This window comes from Sparus aurata, chromosome 6, assembly GCF_900880675.1.
Source record: "Sparus aurata chromosome 6, fSpaAur1.1, whole genome shotgun sequence".
Lineage (NCBI taxonomy): Eukaryota > Metazoa > Chordata > Actinopteri > Spariformes > Sparidae > Sparus > Sparus aurata.
The window spans coordinates 24,907,340-24,929,807 of NC_044192.1; the positions used below are offsets into that span (position 1 = coordinate 24,907,340).

At 41.0% G+C, this 22,468-nt stretch overlaps 4 protein-coding genes across 6 annotated transcripts in view; 2 read left to right on the plus strand and 2 right to left on the minus strand.

Annotated features, from left to right (window-relative positions):
• Positions 1–11,663, plus strand: LOC115582513 (dnaJ homolog subfamily C member 16-like). The gene is made up of 15 exons (XM_030418483.1): positions 1–430; positions 617–683; positions 866–1,011; positions 2,344–2,519; positions 3,468–3,652; positions 4,950–5,054; positions 5,386–5,544; positions 5,705–5,835; positions 6,085–6,262; positions 6,491–6,673; positions 6,798–6,874; positions 7,178–7,258; positions 8,012–8,101; positions 9,109–9,279; positions 9,488–11,663. The coding sequence occupies exons 1-15, from the start codon at positions 243–245 to the stop codon at positions 9,975–9,977; spliced, it is 2,427 nt and encodes an 808-aa protein (XP_030274343.1). The 5' UTR covers positions 1–242; the 3' UTR covers positions 9,978–11,663.
• The window catches only part of LOC115582515 (trypsin), a 19,040-nt gene continuing 6,444 nt past the window's right edge, over positions 9,873–22,468 (plus strand). For 2 of the 3 annotated variants that reach the window (XM_030418486.1, XM_030418485.1), the window contains exon 1: positions 19,843–22,409. The gene's annotated coding sequence lies outside the window, so the exon portion shown is untranslated. Of the gene's footprint in view, positions 9,994–19,842; positions 22,410–22,468 lie in introns of those variants that run through there. The other variant, XM_030418487.1, reaches the window with a different exon arrangement.
• On the minus strand, positions 11,624–14,911 carry cdab (cytidine deaminase b). Its single transcript, XM_030418491.1, has 4 exons — positions 14,645–14,911; positions 13,405–13,516; positions 12,409–12,466; positions 11,624–12,155 (listed from the first exon to the last, which is right to left on the minus strand). The coding sequence occupies exons 1-4, from the start codon at positions 14,829–14,831 to the stop codon at positions 12,015–12,017; spliced, it is 498 nt and encodes a 165-aa protein (XP_030274351.1). The 5' UTR covers positions 14,832–14,911; the 3' UTR covers positions 11,624–12,014.
• Positions 15,152–19,789, minus strand: LOC115582516 (trypsin). The gene is made up of 6 exons (XM_030418489.1): positions 19,721–19,789; positions 19,007–19,075; positions 18,704–18,854; positions 18,367–18,508; positions 16,831–17,088; positions 15,152–15,607 (listed from the first exon to the last, which is right to left on the minus strand). The coding sequence occupies exons 2-6, from the start codon at positions 19,065–19,067 to the stop codon at positions 15,458–15,460; spliced, it is 762 nt and encodes a 253-aa protein (XP_030274349.1). The 5' UTR covers positions 19,068–19,075; positions 19,721–19,789; the 3' UTR covers positions 15,152–15,457.

Here is a 22,468-nt window from a genome sequence, read left to right on the forward strand (position 1 = left end):
CAGTCTGTCATTGCGGACATGACATTAACGGGTTGCACTAGCTAGAAAAATAATGGCCTCATCGTAGCAAACCAGCAGTATGTCGTCCGTATATAACTTAATAATGAAGAAGTCACTATACCTGATCATGTAAGCTCTTAAATTCATATATTAGTCCGTTACAGTGTAGCTTTGTAACGATACTTCACCGGGCAGCTTTGCTAGCTAACTGACGTCAACGTCGGACGAGGACAGGGGCAGCAATGACGGTTAGGAGGTCCAGCCGACATCCTCGGACATGTCCAGGTTTCCTCGCTTTTATTCTGCTAATTTTGAGTGTGCAGTTGGTGAAAACGTCCTCTGAACACGACCCCTACAAAATCCTTGGTGTCGGCAGGAGTGCGAGTCAAACAGAAATCAAAAGGGCATACAAGAATCTTGCCAAAGAATGGTGAGTGACTGACATCAGGTCCCATAGGCCATCACATCTAAACTGTACCAACCCCCTACTCAGTCAGCAGGGTACATATAACACCTGAGCCAGTGCTTGTTAGCTAATTTAAAACGTTAACAATTTAACCCTATATGAGCCAGCAGTGGTTTCCATTTTTGATGTCCTGTGTGGGCTCTCTTTCAGGCATCCAGACAAGAACAAGGACCCTAAAGCTGAGGAAATGTTCATCAAGGTTTCGAAGTCATACGAGGTGGGTGAACATGTGTCACAACATATCATGCAATAAAAGCTTGCAGTGAAATGTAGTTTCATGCAAGCTTTAGCTGACAACTCTGACAGACTGTATGTTTCCAATGTGGCTCGCTCAGTCTGTTTCACTTTCTGTATCATGGTCTCCTTGAAGTTATTGTGACATAAATTATCCTCTCACAGATTCTGTCTAATGAGGAGCGAAGGTCCAACTTCGACCGCTACGGGCAGATGGATGAAAACCAGCCCTTCGGCCAGTCCCAGCATCAAGGTTTCCGTGGCTTTCACAACAGCTTCTACTTTGATGAGTCCTTCTTCCATTTCCCAAGGTACTGCACGTTCAGATTTGTTTAGCCTGTCATTTATAACAAAGTATGTGTCGCTGTCAAAATCAAAGTACCAGCGTTCTTTCAAGCAAACCCTATGTGATAGGGGAACAGCTCTCCTCTCCTCTCTCTTCTGTGTTCATAACAGGGTTGCTCTGATACTGATACCAGCAGCGGAAATGCCTTCCATACAGGCTAAAAAACTGGAATCAGTATCGGCAATTACGTAAATCAATTCACCGATCCAATACCACCTAATATTATTTTAGAAACAAGACTCTTTTATCTATTTCTGTTTCTGTTTAAAATATTTCCTCCCGAATAACCCAGTCTTCTCTGATTGGTCAGCTTGCACATGCCTGAGCCAGCACCGCTAAAACCAACAGAGATGCTGTACTTGATCAGTTCTTATATGTCAAACTATCTGCTAGGCATAAATTATGCAAATTGTGACGTAGTGTGATGTCATGGAGTTCACAGCGGGACTACTGATGAGGCATTTGAGGAGTGTTTTATGTGGGAGATCTACTGCTGGTGCAGACGTTGACCTATTTAAACTTTATGATTATTTACATGCACAAGAATCTAGATAAAATGCTGTGGGAAAGGAAAAAAGTACAAACTCCTACACACTGTCTAAGTTTAAAAAAAGCATTTTAACAAAAACATTTATTTGCACCATTTTAGTATTAAACCTTTGTCAGGCGAGTTGTATGATAAAATCCTGTAGCATGGAAACACAACTTAAATATACAGTAAATCAATTGACATAAATAGATGACAAATGTATCAAATGTCTAGCATTTCTTGGCTATCAAGTCTTAAATGTGAGGACTTGCCTGCTTTTTCTCTATTTAATACTGTTGTGAATTGAGTACCAATATTGATTTTTTGTGTGCCTGTTTTTAAAACAAAATAAGCAGTTTAAATACATACAATTGAGCTCTGTGAACCTAAGTGTAGGATTCGTTTTTTAGTTTTACCAAGTTACCAAAATACCAAAAACCAAAAATGTGGAAAATGTGTGGTGGAAGTTGCAGATTTGATGTGCTTAGATGTCAGCCAGACATCCCTATACTTTTGTTTTCACATTATAATTACTAAAAGGAGAAGAATCACTGCAATCCTTAATCTGCAAAAGATCAACAAACTAAAGGGCCTTGTAGTTGAACTGCTCTTTTGGATGAGTTGTTTCAGAGAGAGATCCAGAAAGATTTGAATTGATTGAACAAATTAGTGTTGCAGAAAGTTTTTTCTCTCAGGTCGTGTCCTGACAGCACCCTGAAGACTATGTCTAAAAAAAGACTCACTGACTTCCTTCCGACCCGCTTCCAGGTCCAGAGACTTTGCTGACAGCAAGTACCTGCTTCACCACGCACAGTTTAACAGCGATGTCCTTCCAGACAGCCACAAGAGGCCGTATCTAATCAAAGTGACCTCTGAGTGGTGCTTTGCATGCATCCACATTGAGCCTGTGTGGAAGGAGACAGTGCAGGAACTGGAGCCACTGGGTAAGTCTGCTGTCACCAGACTCCCACCACTCTGCCACCCCCACACACTCTGAGGATCAGGGTCGGTTTTCCTAAAGGTATCATTACAAGGAGAATGTTTACTCAGTTCCAGGCCATTAGGACAAATGTAATTTGATTGTTAAGATGCTTTTAAAAGTGTTAAGATGCTTTACAGAGAGCAAGCCATTTCTTAAATTATTCATCAGGGCTTAATGGTTCTTTGTGGTTTCCTAGAACAAAGGGTAAATGCAACCCCATGTTACAATCATCTGGCGCAAGATGTTGAGTTGTATCTGCTAATTACAAGTATAGCTCCCAGTGCTCTATAGACGTGGTCCGGGTTTTAAGCAGTGAAGTTCTCTGCAATGTGAGCTAGTTGCTGACTTTGTCTGCCATTTGGTGCTGAGCAGGTATCTTACAGTGTGTGTAGAGCTTCAGAGCTTTTTGCTGAAAAGAGAAGACACTGAGACTCTAAAAACAGATGTATGCATCTTTCATGAACCCTTTCTATTAGGCAGTCCCTTACTAATTTCAGACACTGGAGTAAAGCTCCTACAGTTTTGAGTGGTTCATCTTTGAGACTTTCATCATCTCTTTCACTGGAGCTTGTTTGATGGAAGAGAGAAGTCACTTAAAATAGGATTCATGTTGGTTGTGTCTGTATTGTTTTACTGCTCAGTTTTTATCTGTGGGTCCATTCTTTTAACAAAATTCTCTGCAATTTTGTTGGAATATATGCCAGTGTTCTATAACCGTCACCTTCGATTCATTTGAATCTAAAATAACTGAAAGGGTTTCAGCGTTTGCATGTTTTATTTGTCCAAATCTCTGGATAAGCACAACTTTAAAAAATGTTATGTGCTATTTCACCAGTCATTGCAACAACAATGGTGTTTTGCTCAATTGTGTCGGGTACGATAGCTGTCTGTTTTTTTACTCTTACACCAGGTGTTGGCATTGGTATCGTGGACTTGGGTTATGAGCGTCGCCTGGCCAACCAGCTGGGAGCCCACCGCGCTCCGTCCATCATCGGGCTGGTGAATGGCAGGGTGACCTTCTTCCATCAGGCTGTGGTACGGGAGCACCTACGACAGTTCATCGAAAACCTGCTGCCCCAGAGACTGGTGGAAAAGGTAAATGCAACAGAAATAAATGTATTGCCACTTTTTTGTTGGAAATGTTTTATGGAAATTTTAGATCCAATTAGGGCAGTGCAATATGACTGATATCTCTTTTCCCGATAGAGGTCATTTAACATCCAGATGAGGATAAATATCATGTAATAGCACATATCCAGTAAATTTAATGAATAAATAACCACATGGAAAGGCGTTTCACATTACATTTTGGAAAAGGAGACTCTGTGTCACATTCACCCTCCTCCATGTTTGTTTGTGTTACCCTCATGCAAATTTTTTGCCTGCACCCTGTTCCGTGTTGACGGAAACAAAGCACCATCCAAGCAATGACAGATATTGCCTTAAAGAGTGTGAGTTGTGATTTTCTAAGATAAACAGAGGAGCATAATAAGAAACGGTGGATGTTTTTCTTTCATCCCAGTCGTCAGTCCTCATTCTCCTCAGTCTGTTATGGCACAGACATAGATCCAATCAGGAATTACCTATAGTGCAAAAGATTTGTTTTTTTTGTACACATGACTAAAAGGTATTTATTTATTATTATTTTTTTTTTAAACTTTGTTTTTATAGATTTTTCAGCGAAAAACAAAACAGACATAAAAATACACACAAAACAGGTACATCAGACAGGGTCTACAGCAAAACACATTGACAGGCTTTGTAAAAAACAAAGGGTTGGCAGAAAACAGGCTGAGGGGTCGGGTCCAGGGTCTTTAAAGGGACCCACAGTTCTCCATTAGATTCCACAGTGACACAAAATACCTTCCTTCGTACAGTCCCCAAGATCACCAGTAAAAAACACAATTCCACACAGAGTATACATTCAGTAATAAGCTCACCTCTTACCTATATATTCCCTCCACTTCCCCCAATATTGGTCACCTTTTCCAGTATCATGTCTCAGGGAAAACGTCAACCTTTCCATGTTATGAATTTCTTCAATTATTCCAATCCAGTCTGAAATCGTCGGACATTCCTTGCTAAGCCATTTCCTGGTTATTGCCTTTTTACTACTTGCCAATAATAGCTGCAGTAAATATCTATCTTGTTTATTTATTTCAGTTGGTATGTTGCCTAAGTATATGACTTCGAAACTGAGATCAGATTGCAAAATGATTATTGATTTGATTGCTGCTATTTATTTATTTTTTAATCTGATTATAATCGAACATATGTGCCTGATTAGGTATGATGCATAAAGTGTAGTTTTACAGATGGTGAAGTCATGTTGTCACTAATGTTAAATTTAGTGAGAATATGTTTTTGAGCTAATTGTTCATCGTTTCTCCAGATCACCGATGACAACTACCTGGCTTACCTGGATAACTGGCATGCGGAAAACAAGCCCAGCGTTGTCTTGTTTGACCAAGTCCCTGTTGTTCCCTTACTGTACAAAGTAAGCAATGTATATACAAACACACTAGATTACTAGATGGTATAGTTGAGAATGTTACAGAGTTGTTCAATCTGGCTTTTTAAGAAGCCAGAAGAGAGATTTTTACCAGTGAAATGTAGTCAAATGCACAGGGACACACATGGGAGCACATTTTAACTAATCATATTTCTTAGTTATAACCATCTTTTGTATACAGTTATGAGTTTATATAATAGCAGCTTGTCTACCTTCAAGTCTCTCTTTTTTTTTTTTTTTTTTTTACACCTTCTTCACCTATTTATTTCAATGTATTTATTTTCGAGGCTCTCATCTTCCCACTCCCACTCTCCAGTTAACAGCATTCGCCTTCAGAGACTATGTACGCTTTGGCTACGTTGACCAGGGTGACACACACAACACTCGGCTACTGCGGCAGTTCAACATAAACACATACGCCCCCACCATGCTGCTGTTTAAGGAGGATACAGAGAAGCCTGTTGACATCATCCAGGTACAGCCAGCACAGCTTGCAGCCTACACCATTGCTTCCTTGATATTGTATTGATAAAACATGTTAAAAAACGAATAAGTGACAAAATAATTTGCATATGATCTTCTCAAAAGTTTGCTTGCTTTGCACCCTTCACACACACTGCCCTTTTTCCTTTCAGGCCAGAGGGATGAAGCGACAGATCATGGATGAGTTTGTCTCCAATAACAAGTTCCTGCAGGTGCCACGGCTGGTCAACCAGCAGCTTTTTGATGAGCTGTGTCCTGTCAAGCAATTCCACCGGCGGAGGAAGTAAGACATTTTCTGAGCAGATGGTCCTGCACATAATCTCTCATTTAATTCAACCTCTTGTGTAAGATATGATCAAAAGAGGCGTCTACCTTGAAGAAAGAAAGCAGGAAAAGATCAGTCAAGTATAACGGGAGTTGAATTAGACATTTGACATCATTTGACAACTGTAAGAAACTGGAGTCGTTGTCACTGTGACCTGAAATGTAATCCGCCATTATAGCAAATGAGTTGACTGTAATTGGTTTGCAGGTACTGTGTGCTGCTGATCACAGGGGAGGAGCAAGCCTTCCTCCCAGGCAACAAGGCCTTCCTGGACTTCGCGTCAGCTAACAAAAAAGAGGTGCTGCGGTTTGCGTATGTCTACCAGCGTCAGCAGCAGCCTCTCTGCCTGGCACTGCTCCATAATCAAGCAGCACTCTCACCTCAGGTCAGTGGCAGGAACACATGCATTCATACACAATCTCACTAACATGCTTTCACAATAAAATGCATGATAGAAATGAAGTCATCTGAGATTAAAAATATTTTTAGAGGACAGTGTGCGTCTGCGAGCAGATCTTTTATATGGAGAAATATACAAAATTTGATATGTGTCAGATTACTGATCCGTTCATTCTGAGACTCAGTTTACATTGCTATTTAACACCACTTCCAGGTGGTGATTCTTGAAAGGCGGAGCCAGGCCGGGAAGGTCCTGTACCGCTCTGTGAGTGGTGGCTGGAACGGCAGTGAAGAAGATAAGTACAGGCTTCATGAACAGCTGGAGCTCCTTCAGAAAGATCCCACCTATCTGAGCTCGGACACCACGCTGCCAGAACTCAACAACGAGATGGCCCCTGTAAGACAACGCAGATGCGTACTTACCTTAGTCTTGAGACCACCGAGCTGGGGGCTGCACTGATTGATGGGAAAACTGAACTGAACTGAATTTGGATTAATGTTGTTGTTTTATTTTCTGTCAGATGTTTCTTATCCAGTGGATGAATGCTGCCTATGATTACATCCTTCAAATATATGATGACCTTCTCTACTCAAACTGGTAAGACAACACTCACCCAGAATGTCTGCAGCATTTAGTGCAAAAACGAGAAAAGGTACAGTAGAGTACTTTTGCTGATATATCTGAAATGTTCAGAAGCTGAATCATGCTGCTGCATTAAGATGTTGCCAGAATTATCTGGTGGGGGATCTGATGTTTTAGTGTGCCCCATTATAGCCATAATGCAACCCCTTCTAATAAAAGTGGAGGCTACATGGAGACAGCAAGGCGTGTTATTGGTTGCTAATGGCTGCTGTGTATTTCTCCTACATACTTCAATAACAAAGCGTTTTTCTCCCCAAGGCGAGAGATGATGCCCATCCTGTCGCTGATCTTCTCTGCTCTCTTCATTCTTTTTGGCACCGTCATCATTCAGGCCTTCAGGTGAGAGAGGCACAACACTGATTCAGTCTTAAGACAATTTATTAATGTGCCCCAACATCTGAAATTGCTCAAATTTCTTGTACTAATTGATTGGTTCCACTGGGCACGATGGTGTCGTGGTTTTGTTTCCATCCTTTACCCAGCCTCATACCCCACTAATAGCGTTTTAAGAGCGACACATTTTGCCTGGCCAATTTTATTTACTTCATTGGATTTTGTAGATTTTTACTTGATTTATATGCTTTTATCACATGTAAGCAGTTAAATAATTTCTTGTTTTGGCTCTTGTTACAGTCAGAGTATGTGCAGGGTGTTATATTTTGAAAACTGACCCAATGCTCCATGTTTTACCTGTGTCTTGACTTCCTGCCAGAAAATAGACTAGGTGAATATTTTGAGTGGGGCAGAAAAGAGATACGCTTCTGGTGCGCTTCTGAAATGCACTGGAATGTATGTAGTTGATTCATAAGCATTGTCTAGAATGGCTGCAATCAGCTCCAGTGATTGCAACTCATCTGGAACGCGATCCAGCCGTACCAGATGGAAGAATGCTATTAATGACACTGAATATATCTACTATACAGTGAAACTTTACAATTAGTATTTGACATTTATTCGTCCTTTTTTCTTCCACTCAGTTATTCTTGTTTTCGACTCCAGTTCAATCAAATACATGCTGGATAGCTTTACCCAAAAGGACTCGAAGCAGTGTGTATCCACACTGATGATTTCCCTTCTGTGGTGTATTTTCAGTGAGCCAGGTGAGACCAAACCTAGGAAACCAAAACCAAAGGAGCAACCACAAGCTGAGGAAGATGCATCGAGTAGAGCTAGTACCTCAAGGTAATGTGGTGGAATGAGGTGAATGCAAGATGAATGCAGAACACTTTAACCAAAGGTCACAGCAGATTAATGTGTGGAGCATAAGTTACTCACAATACGATGCACCACAGCAGAAAAGTGAACAAAAAAGACACCAAAGAACTCTGTTTGTAATTCTCACACAAACTGCCCGAATAATGGTTTTCAGAGCTTATTTAGCACTTGAGTGGCTGTTTATCCAGCTGACAGGACCATGGGGGGTTTGTCTTATGCACGTCCTTGAGTTGTGAAAAGAGCTCCTGCAGCCCCACACAGAATTTTCCCATTAATAATTAGACATGACTCAGGAGAACAGTGTTAATGAATTCATGTTTTCACACACCATTTCTGACCAAACTGCTATAAGAAGAAAGTAAAGATGTGTGTCAATGGTTTGCCAGAAAACTGTAATTTTTTGTCTACAACTGGCTGATGCAGAGTGCTTTGCTGTGATGATCATCTTTATGTTACTTTTTCTGCATCAACTATCCAATATTTCAAACTTAAAGTGACAGTAAAGTTATTTGGAGCATGGCTCTCTAAACATCACTGTCTGTGGACGTTGTTGTGGGTTTCCCACAGTCAATACATCAGGTCAATTCTTTCATAGATACAGTTTCATTGCCAGTTTGTTTTCAACACATTGTCCTTTTTTACCAGCAATCTGGATTTTGAGATATACAGAAGTGGACATGTGAGAACATTTGGCAGCTGTATACACCTCACAAGGCTTATGTGAGGCTTATTATTATAGCACACTGCAATACTTAACATGCTCATGAAAGCTAGCTTTAGACTGATTTTTCACAGAGGAAAGTGCCTCAAGCTAGTAGTAAAATATATGACAATGTTTCATGCTTCCACCCAGGTGCTTAAAGGATCTGTTGAAAGAGTTAATGCTGGCTGTAAAAAAAAAAAAGAAAAAAAAGGGGGGGGGGCATCTCTATAATCCATAGAAATATATAATTCCTTCTTATCTGTCCATGCAGCCGTCCTCCTAAGAAGGACTTTGTGGAGGTGACAGAGCTGACAGACATCACGTACACCAGCAACCTGGTCAAACTCAGGCCGGGCCACATCAATGTGGTCCTGGTGCTCACCAATGCTTCCAAGACTGCTTTGCTCAGGAAATTTGCCAAGGAGGTTTTTTCTTTCTCTGGGTAAGTCTCCACAATGCAGGAATATTTATTCATTTACCGTTATTCTTTGTTTCTATTGGTTTATTTGCACATATCAATCCGTATCCTGAAGATAACCGCAAATGTATGCTAATTATGGTGTAAAATGGTATATGATGCTCTGATTGAATATTTTACTTTAATTCATACTTTGTCTGCTTATTAATCTCAAACCCTTCTGCCGCTACAGCACTCAGACCCTCCACTTCTCCTTCCTCAACGCTGATAAGCACCGTCACTGGATGCCATCCCTCCTTCGCTCAGCCACTGATGTCATGCAGAGCGAGGGCCACTCAGACGAGGATGAGGAGTCCTCGGACTACACTGGCCATGTCCTGGCCCTCAATGGCTACAAGAAATACTTTTGCCTCTTCAGACCTGTCTTCACAGGGGACGATCCCAATGACTCCTCATCCGAAACCTCGTTCTCAGACAGCAGGAGGAAGTCCCGATCCAGGTCCAGATCCAGCTCCCACTCCCGATCCAGGTCCCATTCCAGGGAGGATGGGGCCGTACCCAGGAGAGGCTCTAGCAGGGCCACCAGCATAGAAGTCCACCACAAGCTTGACAGGCTGGGACTGTGGATGGAGAGGCTAATGGAGGGTACCCTACCCAGGTTACGGGTCCCTGCGTGGCCTGCACTTGAAGAAACCATTAACAACTCCTCAACAGAGAGCTGAGGTCGAAGTAAGAAAGGTACAAATAGTTGCAGTTCTGCCTCCTGCTTTAATTCTTTAGCGAGAAAAATGCAAAACAGTTTTCAAATTATAATTTAAGATGTCTTTAATACTGTAAGGTTGACGCACTGAACTGTAACAGCCTGTTTGCAGAATGTTTTGTTCATCTGATAGTGCTGAGCAGGTGGAAGTTGACTGATTAGAGTAGTTTTGCTACCATAAACCTTTAATATACACATTGAGGCAAGGTCTGAGCTGTGAGCTTCATGTATTCAGTACAGAGACAGAAAGAGGAAAAAGGGGGATGGATCGATCAGAAAACATCAAAAGCAGTTGGAGTTTCTCCCTACATGCTCTTAAAAATGTTAATCTGAGCTATAGCACATACATACACAGTCAGTCTTCACACACACAGAGGTTGTGTGCGTCTTTAGCTAGCTACTGTACCTTTATAAAGGAGAGTAATGATAGCATGCAAAGTGACTTTTCATTTCACTCCATTTTGCTGCTTGCTTTTTACTGCCCCTGTATATTACCCACAGGCAGCCAATAAGCATTATGGTGCAAACGTTAAAAAGCAAGCTATGTGTGTGTGTTACAGATTAACTCCAGTTCTTTGTGTTATTTCCCTCTCCTTCTAACTCTTGTCTCTGTTCATGCATATATGAAGTCATACAGCATGGAATAAATGCTTTTTTTTCCTTCTTTTTTTTTCTCCACTTGCTCTGAGTCCTTCGAACCATCAAGAGCCTCTTGAATTATTCTTTGCGCTTGAACACATCTTGACAACTGACAGGCCTCTTTCATGAGTTTTATGTAGAGCATCATGTCGCTCCAGTCGGAGAATTCTGCTGTATACGATCAGCTCTCCACATTGGTTAACATGCATACAAGCTTGGAAACTGAGCGAGGTGCACTGAATTTATAAATTAATTATTTGTTTTGATTTTTTTTCCTTACCTTTAGAGCTGAACTTTATCACTGACCTCAGTTTGCTTCTAGAGATTTGACGCAACCATTTAAAATCCAAGCATTAAGCCATAGACTAATTTACAGCTTTGTAAGCAGCAATAATCAACTCCGTCACGTAAGGTCATCTGCAGTTTCAGTATGTTTCAAGAAATGGTTGATGATCAGAAAGGACTCTTTGGGGTGTTTTTCTGCTCAGACCATGTTGCCATGTCTTGCTGCTGGTAAGTGAGCATTGAACACGCTACAAGCCAAGTTTGAATTCTGATAATGTTTGATATCATTTCGGGGTGAGTTTTACCCAAAACCTGCCTTTACTCGTCTGATTTTGCTTACCTTTTTAGGTACTTGTCACTTGTCTGAATCAGGGAGAAATGATGAATCATACTATACTATACTCACCCTTTTAAAGCCTGTGCCCTTAAACCACTGTAAATGATACTGCATGGACTAAGTACATCTAAAATCACTAATACATGTTTAGTGAATTTGCACTGGCAACTTAAATGTTTCACCCTCTCCATCTCCTTCTTTTACTTATGTAATAATTTGCTGCTCACCAAATAACAATTGCAGTACACTGTAACTTGTAACCTTATTTTTTCTTGTCTGTCCATGAACTTCATTTATGTCCATATCCAACTGTGAGAAATGAAGTGTAACTTATTAAAAGAAACTCCTTTTAAGACAGTTTATTTATTAAAATGTGCAGATAAGTTTCACCTGCTTTTTATATTTGTTATTTCCATTCATTCTTCTTTAAACCAAGAAGCATTTTTATATAATACAGTACAGCATTCAATATGTTAATGGAGGTTAATGGATCAGTTATTAAGGCACAATATATCCGCAGCAACTCCATAACAATCTGGCATTTAGCCAATTACACCATACATGGATTCAATTTAAATGTGACAGTGTTTACAATCTGAACATGATACAAGAACAAATATTTACCATAAATAGAACTACTGCTTAACATGTATAAACATTTTCAGCAGCATTATTCACAGTACATGTCATAGCGGTTCAAAGAATCAAACGTGTGTGGTCTTGTCCTACAGTACAGGCTCAGTACTCATTAGGAATGTCAAATACTTTCTTCATCGACAGGTCTTCAGGGCCGAAGGAGCCCGGCAGCAGTTCGTCCACGGTCATCTTCATGTAGGAGCCGTCTGGCTTTGACAGGTACACGTCCCAATTTGGCCCAAACTGTGTAGGAAGGCGACATAAAATTGGAGGTTATAGAAAGCAATTAAACCCTTGTACAAAGCAGCTCATCTGAATGTTTTTGTTTGTGGTCCTGACAACAAAACATTAACTAGAATATGTTATATGTTAGCCATGCTAGTGCAAGGCATTGCAAATACAGTATGGTTTACCCCCCAGTCGCTCAGGTGAAAACAAACATTTTCACTGTCCTGTCGATAAATGATCAAGGACCGGAAACTAAAAGCACTATTACCTCTCTCATGAACTGCCTGCAGCCACCACAGGGGGAAATGAACTGGTCGTCCAGGTCACTGTGGAGAACGTGGAGGATAAATGAGACAACAGGTCTGTTTGCTCAACTAGGCAAAGAGGCACTTGCTTATGTGACTTGTGTTTACAAATTCCAAAAATGAATTCAAGTTATATTGAAGAAAGTGATATATATATATATTTTTTTTATTATAAGTCAGGTCTAGATGTTACATAAATAAATTGAAAGTCAAATACACTCAACCACAAGGAAATGCACACAATCTGTATTCAGAAAACCATTCCTATATATGAGCCATCAGGACTCCAGTATGGTTGTGATGTCATGACTACAGTTACCTCCCTCAGCCACAGTAAGGTTGCAAAACACTGGCTGAGCTGATGTGGAAATACAGTGGGACAGTGCCTGTCAAGGCCTGTGAGAGCTGATGTGTTGTCTGAACATTGAAGCATGTAAATGCTCTCAAGTTGTATGACCCTGAATATTAGCATCATGGGACCTTTAAGGTTGAACACAATGATCTTGCAGCATTAAACAATCAAACTGTAGGCTCCCCAGTTCTGTCAAACATTTCACACTTCCTCCTGATAACTACTTGCTCAACTACAAATCTCATAGTTTTAGTACTGTTGCTGAGTACTAAAGAGAAGATATAATCACCGTACTCATCACAAGACTATAAATATGTGGGTCCATTATGTTTGTCCCTGCTTAACTGCCTCACCTGTTGGTCAACTTTTGAGTGACTGTTAAACTCTTACGTAAGACAGCTTTGAGAAGTGAAAGCTTGACTCAGCTTGGTATGTTTTCCTGACATACGAGGAAGACGTGCAATAAACTGAACAAGAGAAAAGTGAGTCATGTTTTTGGTGAGATGAATGATGACTGTGCAAGGGCGGGGCAGATGCTGGCGTATTTCACAGGAAATACAGTAAAGTTTCGATATTACAGTCTTGATTGTGTAGCAGTTAACATTACCTGGCAATTGCAATAGCCTTGAAATCCCTGGAGCCTTCTGACACTGCCTTCGAGATGGCGTTCCTTTCGGCACACACTCCGAGGTTGTAGCATGCATTCTCCACATTGCAGCCTGGAGGGGCACAAGTGTGGTCAATATGTAGCAAACGTGGACTCATCTCATCCAAACAGCAGAAACACAGTTTCATGGTGGATGGCCAAGATTGTCACCTGTCTGACCAAATACCAAATACGGTCACCATCTCCCCTTCTCTTCCTGAGTTATTGTGTTGAATAATGGTCAGAAAAGTGTTTTCTGTTTTTCAGAATGTTATGATGTCACATTGCAGTTTACATTTGACCTTTTGGAGATAAAATCTCATCACTTCTTCAGTCTATCTTATTGGACATTTGTGTGACACATTGTCACAAATTATATCATGAAGTTTTGTCACAGTAACCCTCCACAGACACGGAGGAGCCCTTTTCACCATCAAAGTGGCTGTCTGTTTACCTCTTTCGCCTGGTCAAATAGTTATTCAGTGGGTCTTTGCACTCCCAGCTGTTTGCCAGCCATTTGACTTCCAGGACCTTAATGGTGGGGGCCACCCGTGACATCCCTGAGCTTTGAACAGTAGACTGTTGTCTTTGCCTTATGTTTATAATGATTTGACATCCCTGTCCGTGTGTACAGCACTGTTGACACAAGTGATGCAATTACAAAAGGTCACCAGAACTCATGGGAAAGTTAAAATTTGTCGCTCCTGAGACATGTGATTTTTTTCTCAGCCAAGTGGAATGATTGAGACTTATTCTGGTGAGGATTTAACGGTGGGCTGCGAGATATGTTAATTGAAACTTTCCTCAATGAGTCCACATGTTGAACTTTTTTTTGTCAGGTAAACATTAACATACTGAAAGAGTAAACTCCTATCAATGTAATGATCAACTTCCCTGTGCTTTAAACGAAATGCCTTTACCCCTGCCACATTTTCAAATGGTATGAAATTACAACAAAGCCGCAACAAAAGACTTGACTTGAACTGAAGTTGCATGACGCTGTGACCTCTGACATCTTCCCTGACTACATTTAGCAATACAATGCTTACATTTTACAATCTTTATTCTTTAAGTCTACTTGCTGACAATGGCAAACAACTTTGCAGATTATTTGTAGTAAAACCCTTAAAAACTAAATTCTGTTAATCCATAAATATATTTACATTCAAACATTTTGATTTATGTTTCCCCTCTATTTTACCTGTAAAGACGCGGTTTTCGGGGGTCAGGAGAGCAGCCCCCACCCTGAATTTGCTGTAAGGACAGTAGGCTTGCTTCTTCGCCTCCTGAGACTGGTGGATGAGCTTCTTTACTGTTTCCTGGGACAACTGCCTGCTGCCGTGGTCCTTGATATGCATCACCTCCCTGTTTAACTTGACTTGGTCCATACTTGCTCCTGAGGTTTGTGAGGCTGTTTTTGAGTCCGTGAATGAGTCTGTTGTGCAGCTTTAAATGTGAATGGGACAGAGTGAAGGGGGAGAGGAAGCAGCTACAGCCAATCAACCGGTAGCATGCCAACATGCTGTCGTGATGCAATGGGAAGCAGTGTTGTTGTTGCACTGCGTCATTCTGTGTTGACACACAGGCAATTCCAGTCTGGTTGATGTGGCACACCCGTCTGACTAAATGAGTCCGTGACAGATGATTAGTAACAGAGGAGACAGTTTGAGAAAATATGTGTCTTTATTGTTAAGCCCAGCTTCTCTGTGAGCACTGAGTCAGTGGAGAAATGTGACAGGATTTAACACCACTTCTGGAAAACAATAAAAAACACAATAGTAAAGCTATAAAATACAAAGTGCAATCATTTACGTATATACAGTCAGTCAGACTTTTTTATAAGAACCTGAATCTTCTCTCACATGATGTTCAGTAAGTTGGGAAAACAAGTCACTGAGCAAATGTATTCATATTTATACATACAAGACAACAAAAGATAAGTTTGTGTCTATTTGGATATATTCAAATCTTCATCACGGTAGTGTCTTCAGTGGGCTTGTTATTAAAAGTCTCATCAGCTGTTCTGTGTCACCCACTTGATCCATCCGACGTACTTTCTGACCTTGGTATAGACGCCAGGGTAGAAAGCATAGGCGCAGCCAATGCCCCAAGATACAATGCCCTCAAATTTACCATCACAAACCAGAGGTCCTCCTGAGTCACCCTGAAGGCAGAAGGGAAAAACAGTCAAGGTTTTCTTTCCCGTGATGTGAAACATTTTAATGTAAGATACGAGCTCAACAGATGACAAATCAGGATTTTGTGTTTTTGAAAATGTGTGCTTGCTTTCTTGCTGAAAAGGCTTTTAAAAGTCCAATATTATGCTCATGTTCAGGTTCATTCTTTTATTTTGGGTGTCTACAAGAAAATGTTAAACCACTAATTTTTCTTTATTGTCCAGCGCTGCAGCACCTCTATTCACCCTTTGCCTAAGTGTTCTGTATTAGTGCCTGTCTCTTAAAGGCCCTAAGTCAAGCCTGCTCTGATTGGTCAGCTCTTAAAGGCCTGAGCAGACACTGTCCAATGTGTTTCCATATCAGCTCTGCTGGTGTTTTTCCAACTACGGTCATGCTGGGGGCATTGTTGAGGGTGGTGACGATATAGTTGTGACATTACATCCTTATGAAGCTCTCTGACTCCTTTGAATTTCTAAACACGGACTGTGTGAATTCCTTGTGCATTCAATGTTTTGACACTTATTATTCACTTAATTTATTTATAAAAGCTTTATCTTCAAAAACAGACATTAAAATCTCACTTCCTATAATTAGGGACCATAAAGCTACACTTAAATATAATTTTGTTTTTACAGTAATTATCGAAGTCCTACATCAAATGGCTTTTAATAATGGGAGTGGGGCTGCTCATACTGAGGAATCAAGAGAGACATATCACCTGACCACATTTTCCAACAGAAAGACAAATGGATAAATGTTTTGGTTTTCTGGCTCACAACTTTGCTTTTATCAACGTTGTCTACAGCAACAGCAGTCAGCTGTTTCCAGCAAAGAAGCTCCAAAAACCTGTACACTATGTGTCCAAATGTGTAGAGGAAAACAGAGCGACAAGGAGAGTAAATATTGGACTTAAAATTGTCAGCTGGCCAGAAACATGGGTCCAGATAAATAAAGCCTCTGCTGTTTGCTAATGTGCTGTGTGCAGCTTTAACAGTATCAGAAAAACAAGTAACTCGGATGGATGGTTCTTTGCTGTCAGTCAAATTGAGATCCATTGATCAAATTGAGAATTGAATTGAATGAATTGAATCCTACACAACGGACCTTTAAGTACATTTATTTCATTTGACATGTTATTACATGTTGGAGATATTCGATGACCAGTTACAACAAAAGATGTCTCAAACACAACCACGGCTCTGTGCCTCACCTGACAGGAGTCTTTCCCACCATAGCGAGATCCCGCGCAGATCATGTTGTCTGTGATCCTGAAGTAGTAGTAGTACTCGCAGTTGGAAAAGATGTTCACATCCACAGACCTCAGTTCAGGTGACAGTTGGTAGCTGTTGAGCCAGGTCACACCCCAGCCACTGACGGTGCACTGGGTGAAGTAAGCCAATGGTGGTGAGTCCGGGTCTGGCAAAGAGGCCGGCTCGACCATGGCGTTGATTACAGCTGGACGGTCCAACTGAGCCATAAAAAGAGGACATGTCCTTCAGTCAGTCAACATCAAAAGCACTCTCTGATGGTAGCACTGTGCATTCTCGATTCACAATGTGACCAGAGAGGGTTCCTGCTTTTCTCAATGGCCTGCTCCGCTGCCTGTGCTATTGATTGATGACTCCCGAAAATGGCATAAAAACACTGTATAAAATAGAATACAATGAATAAAACATGAACAGATGGGGGCAGAAAAGGATAATAAGCACATAAATGGGAAGCCAATTATTCAATAAAAGTGCTGAATGTAACTGTGACAGGTCTCTAGTTCAACAGGGTAATTTGTAACATGTTTAATGGTTAAACTGTCACATTGCACTGGCACTTCACTTCCACAGAAAAACCCCAATATGCACAATGAAATGAGTCAGTGTTCTCGCCGACTGGAAGTGAAGTCACTAGACTTCTAAAAGACCCTTCGCACATCTAATAAAATGAGTAATGGCGAGCTCCACTGAGTTGCACTCAGCCCGTGAAAAGACTTGTATACTGTAGTCCTCTGTATCTCTGTGAAGACAAACCTTATTAAACCATTAAGGTCATCTTAGCTTCCTGTCTGCAGTGGTGGAAAGTAACTTAGTACACTTACTGTTACAAGTATATAATTTGAATATTCACACTGCCCTACAAAATCTGTTTTTTAGGACTCACTTCAAAGTCAAAGGATGTGAAATATGTAGGCAGGAAAGGTCCAATGAGAAGATACTCTTAAGATCTTGTTTATAGGAAATGTAGGCCTTTTTTGGGAATTGCACCCACACTTAGTGCTGATAGTCAGACTATGGGAAATCTGTCTTTTGTGAATCTTCCAACTTTTTGGAAACGCAATACTAAACAGCTACAGTACCCCTTTAAATTGAATTAAGTCGTGCTGTTTCGTAAGCATTGACTAAATAACCCTTACATAATGCTTAAATCCATGTTTACCATAATATGACACATCTGTGTGAAGGGTCTCTCGAGAAGCAGCACCAATGTGGAGCAGGACAGATCAAACAGCATTTCGAAAAAGGAAATACTGACGCAGATACTGACACAGCAACGTTTATAGTAAAGATGTGTATTGCTTGTTTGTGGAGACATTTTCCCCTGTATTCTCAGAAATGCGTTGCAGGTCACTGAATGTCTGTGTCTGCCAGTCACCTAGATTGGTTTCAGCTCACACCCTGAATCAGAGGATCATTATTTAAAACCATATCTGTATCAATAACACGACCCCGTGTTATATTCCATAGTGTTCCATTACCTTGATCAGCATTATATCGTTGTCAAACGTCCTCGGGTTGTACATGTAGTGCTGGAAGACTGCGGACACACTAAAGGTCTGCTCCACGCCCTCTGACTTGATGATGCTGTGCTCACTCAGGACCACTTTCATCAAGTGGCTCCTAAAGCAGCACAGTAGAAGGTAAAAGAGAAAGAAAAGCGACAGATCAGACAATCCGATTATTCTTTCAGTGTCACACAGCAAAACCTGATCACTCTGATATACTACGACTTTTGGGATTAGAAGGCAAGGCGCGCGTGTGCTTCAGTAGATCTGGCCCTCAGTGTACCACAGGCTCATAACAGCAGTAACTTACGGTCTCCAGCAGTGGGCAGCAGATACCACCCACTGTGGGTATATGAGGGTGCCTCCGCAGTAGTGGATGCCAAAGAAGTGGAGGGAGGCTTGATACTTGATGGAGTAGGGCTTCACCTCGACACCCCCAATGATCCTTTGCCCACACACACCTAAGAGCCGAGAGATCTAACTCATAAATAAAATATTGCAATTTTCTCTAAACATGAAATTTAAGCTTTGAGTTATTCCTTTAGAGTCACCTGAAGTCAGCCCTGTGTTCAGTGAATGGATTAAAGTAAAGAAAAAGACAGTATGCACTCACCTGTTAGGGTTACAACAAGTAGAAGGAGGAGTGGGAGGTGACAGGATGGAGCCAGGTCCATCTTTGTGACTAAAAAGAAAGAAAGAAAGAAAGAAAGAAAGAAAGAAAGAAAGAAAGAAAGAAAAAGGTGGCCAGTATTACAGACAATAACAAACTGGTAAAAAAAAACAAAAAGTGGAAAGACAGACTTGAATGTCACCGGCTTGTTTCATATTTATTTTTACTCTTTAGCATTCTACATTATCTTACACTGTTTTATTTTTTCCTGTATTATTAAGCACGATTACTCTTACAAAAAGTTATAACTGTTGAAATGTAAAACTCATTAGTAGCACAAATGTATTCACTCCAGCACAATAGGGGGTTTTCTTTTGTATGGTCCCAGCGGGATACATCAGAACTTTAGGTTCAAGTTTTACCCTGCAGCGAATGCCTGGCAATTATTCTTCAGTTTACAATTTTACGTTACGGTGGTTGATAAAGATTCAGAGCCTTCCTAAAGAGGTCGTTTGTATCTCATGTAGTATTAAAACATAATGTCTCAACATCTGGTGCGCATCGAGACATGAACTCCTACAGCTAACATCATCTCTACACTTCAGAGCTGCAGAGCATAGTGTTTGTTGATACGTTACAGTCTGATGCAATATGCTATGTTATTGACAACAATACATAACCGGACTTATATCTGTTTGATGTAAAAAGCTGTCTTACCTTATCTAGAGTCCAAGTCTAGCATCCACACACTTGTACACACACTCCTCTCATGCCGGGACATGCAGCAGAGCTTGAGAACTCTCAGGCCTCTTTTATATGGTAACCACTCACACTATCATTGTTTCCTGCCATTGTACACCATATATCTATGTGTCTCTGTGTGACCTAGTATATGACAAAAAAAAAAACAGCAGCCTTCTCTTTCATTACGCCTCTCCTCCGAAGGCCTTTTGTTCTCACAGATTCAGACTGTTGTCTCGTAGTGAAGAGAAAGTGGAGATGAAACCCAACAAGCAAGAGAAATGATAGAATATACTCACCAGACATGTTGTTGTATCCAGTGACGTTACAAAGGGGAAGGGAAAAACCTCATATGTTGTCTGAGTATCATCTATTCGCCCCCTAGTGTGCTATCAACTTGAGCCGTACTGTAGCAGGACATGACAGCATTCATTTATTCAACAAGGAAGAACTTATTCTCAGAAGTCCCGTCCAATCTGGTAGTACTTGAGTCATCCGAGTGGATTGAGGGTTAACATAAAAAAATCACAGTAAATAGTGCAAGTCCTGGAGTGCTTTGGTAGCCAAATGTGCAATGTGCATGCCATGGCCTTTCACAACATCACTGTCTGAGTCCAGCAGGCGAGCTTTGTTGCACATCAGGGGGAAAAAAATGCCAAAGAGTAAAAAGTCTCTTTCGAGTCTCTATCATTTAAATTCCCAAGCTGCTTTTTTCCCCTCTTCCTTTTTGGAGTTCCCACACACAGGATCTTTTGGTCTGTAGACTAGCTCATAGCCTCTATACAGTCTCCACTCCCCAAGGTGTCATCCCAACTGTAAGGGTGAAAGGTGATAGCGTGCTTTCGTTTCCCTCAGGTGCAAGGCTGAATTGACAAACACAATTCTTTTGTGTGTGTGTGTGTGTGTGTATGTGTGTGAGAGAGAGAGAGAGAGAGAAAGAGAGAGAGAGATTACATGTGTACTATAGATGTATTAGTGGTGAGTCTGGCACGTGTTACTGAAATGAAGTCGATGCAGAACAAGTTATGGAAGCTGATATCGATGGTTTATTCTCGAGGCACATCAAAAACTGAGAGGTTGGGTTTGAATTTCTGTTCGAATACTATCTTTCTCTGATTGTCTGAGTTTTGAAGTGGAGTCCTTGAAGGGGTTCCAGGGGGTTCCCAGCGACAATGGATAATGCATAACACATGATAGTTCCATCCTCTGGTTACACAGTGACTATTCTGTCAAGACTATTTTCCTGTAATAAAACATCTTACACTCTTCTCAGATGTGGGGCCCTGCAACAAAATCTTATCAAATAGAAAAAAATGTAACCAATACTGAATTAAATGACAAAACCTTAATCATGTGAATGTTTGAGCTTGAAATATAGCTCCAACTGTGTATTTGAAAGGTCCGTTTACGCAAATTAAGGAAGTTCTCATCTACCTCTACTTGAACCATGCAGATAGTCTTGGTTTTGTAAGATATCTGTCTCTAGGATTCTGCCTTTAATCTTAAACAATTAAGGTGAATTGATGATAATTTGCGGTGTTTAAAGTAGAAGCAGGCAATATTTAACGTAGTGAAAATGTAAGTGTAAGTGTTTTATCGTTGTTGTTATTGTTGTGTTAGTGTTTCACCTGCATGTATGAAATTCATTACACCTGTGTGTCACACCTAGATCTACGAAGAAGTCTTCTTGTGCCACAACCTAAACCCAACAGGGAGTTGGCAGTATTGAATATAGTGCTCATTTTGTGCCATTTACAGGTGTTGAACTTTAACAAACTACTCCAACAGATTTAACCTGATCAACTTCTAATGTCAACAACGTGGCCCCGGCGCTGCAGCGACATGTCTTACCCGAACAATTACACATGGTAATCCACAGACCTTGCTGTCCACAGTAAAAAAAAAAAAAAAAAAAAAACTTCCAGTAATGACAGACGAAAATATCCTGTGCAGGTATGAAATTCATATATGTTGGTTCAAGGGACCCTTTAAAATTGTCTTCATATTTAGTATTTGTATTATTTTCTCTGTATTTGTAAAATTGAAAAAGTAAGCATATGTTCAAAGGTGAGTGTGAGTGCTGGTCCAGGAAACACCTGACAGCGGGAGGCCGCACAAAGCCGTCTCTCCCTTTCTCTACTGGGTGAAGCATCAATTATTCAGCCCGCTCTAAATGTGGGACAAGAGGGGGTCAGGCGAGATTCGCCTCCCATGCTGTGGATGATGCTGACTTGCCAGAGGGGCTGATGATGATGATGACAACGATGGTGATGATGATAATGCTGGTGATGAACAGGGCGATGACAATGCGTTATCATCACTGCAGACACAGATTCAATAATGACTGATGATTCATGCTCGTACAGAGGAACGGTTGTGCGTCTCGGCTGCGTAGAGTAGCTCTGTGTTGTCTCAGACGTGAATCTCCCCTCAGCTACAAAACACACAGACACACACGCACACACAAACAGTGGGCTATTGAAACATTTCAGCACGGATAAGCCTGGATGATGACACAGACAGAGCGTGCTGATACAGTATAGATGAACCTGCTCGGCACAGTACCCCGTGTTGCCATGGCAACAATGTAAGGCCTTTCGACAAGTCAGGAGAAAGAGTTGTGATAGTGGCGGGGTGGCAGGGGGGAGCAGGGCAGTTTTTGAAGGTGAACTTTGTTGCTCTCTTTCCTTTTCAATAAATGCTCCAGTGTTGGACCCCGGTGCT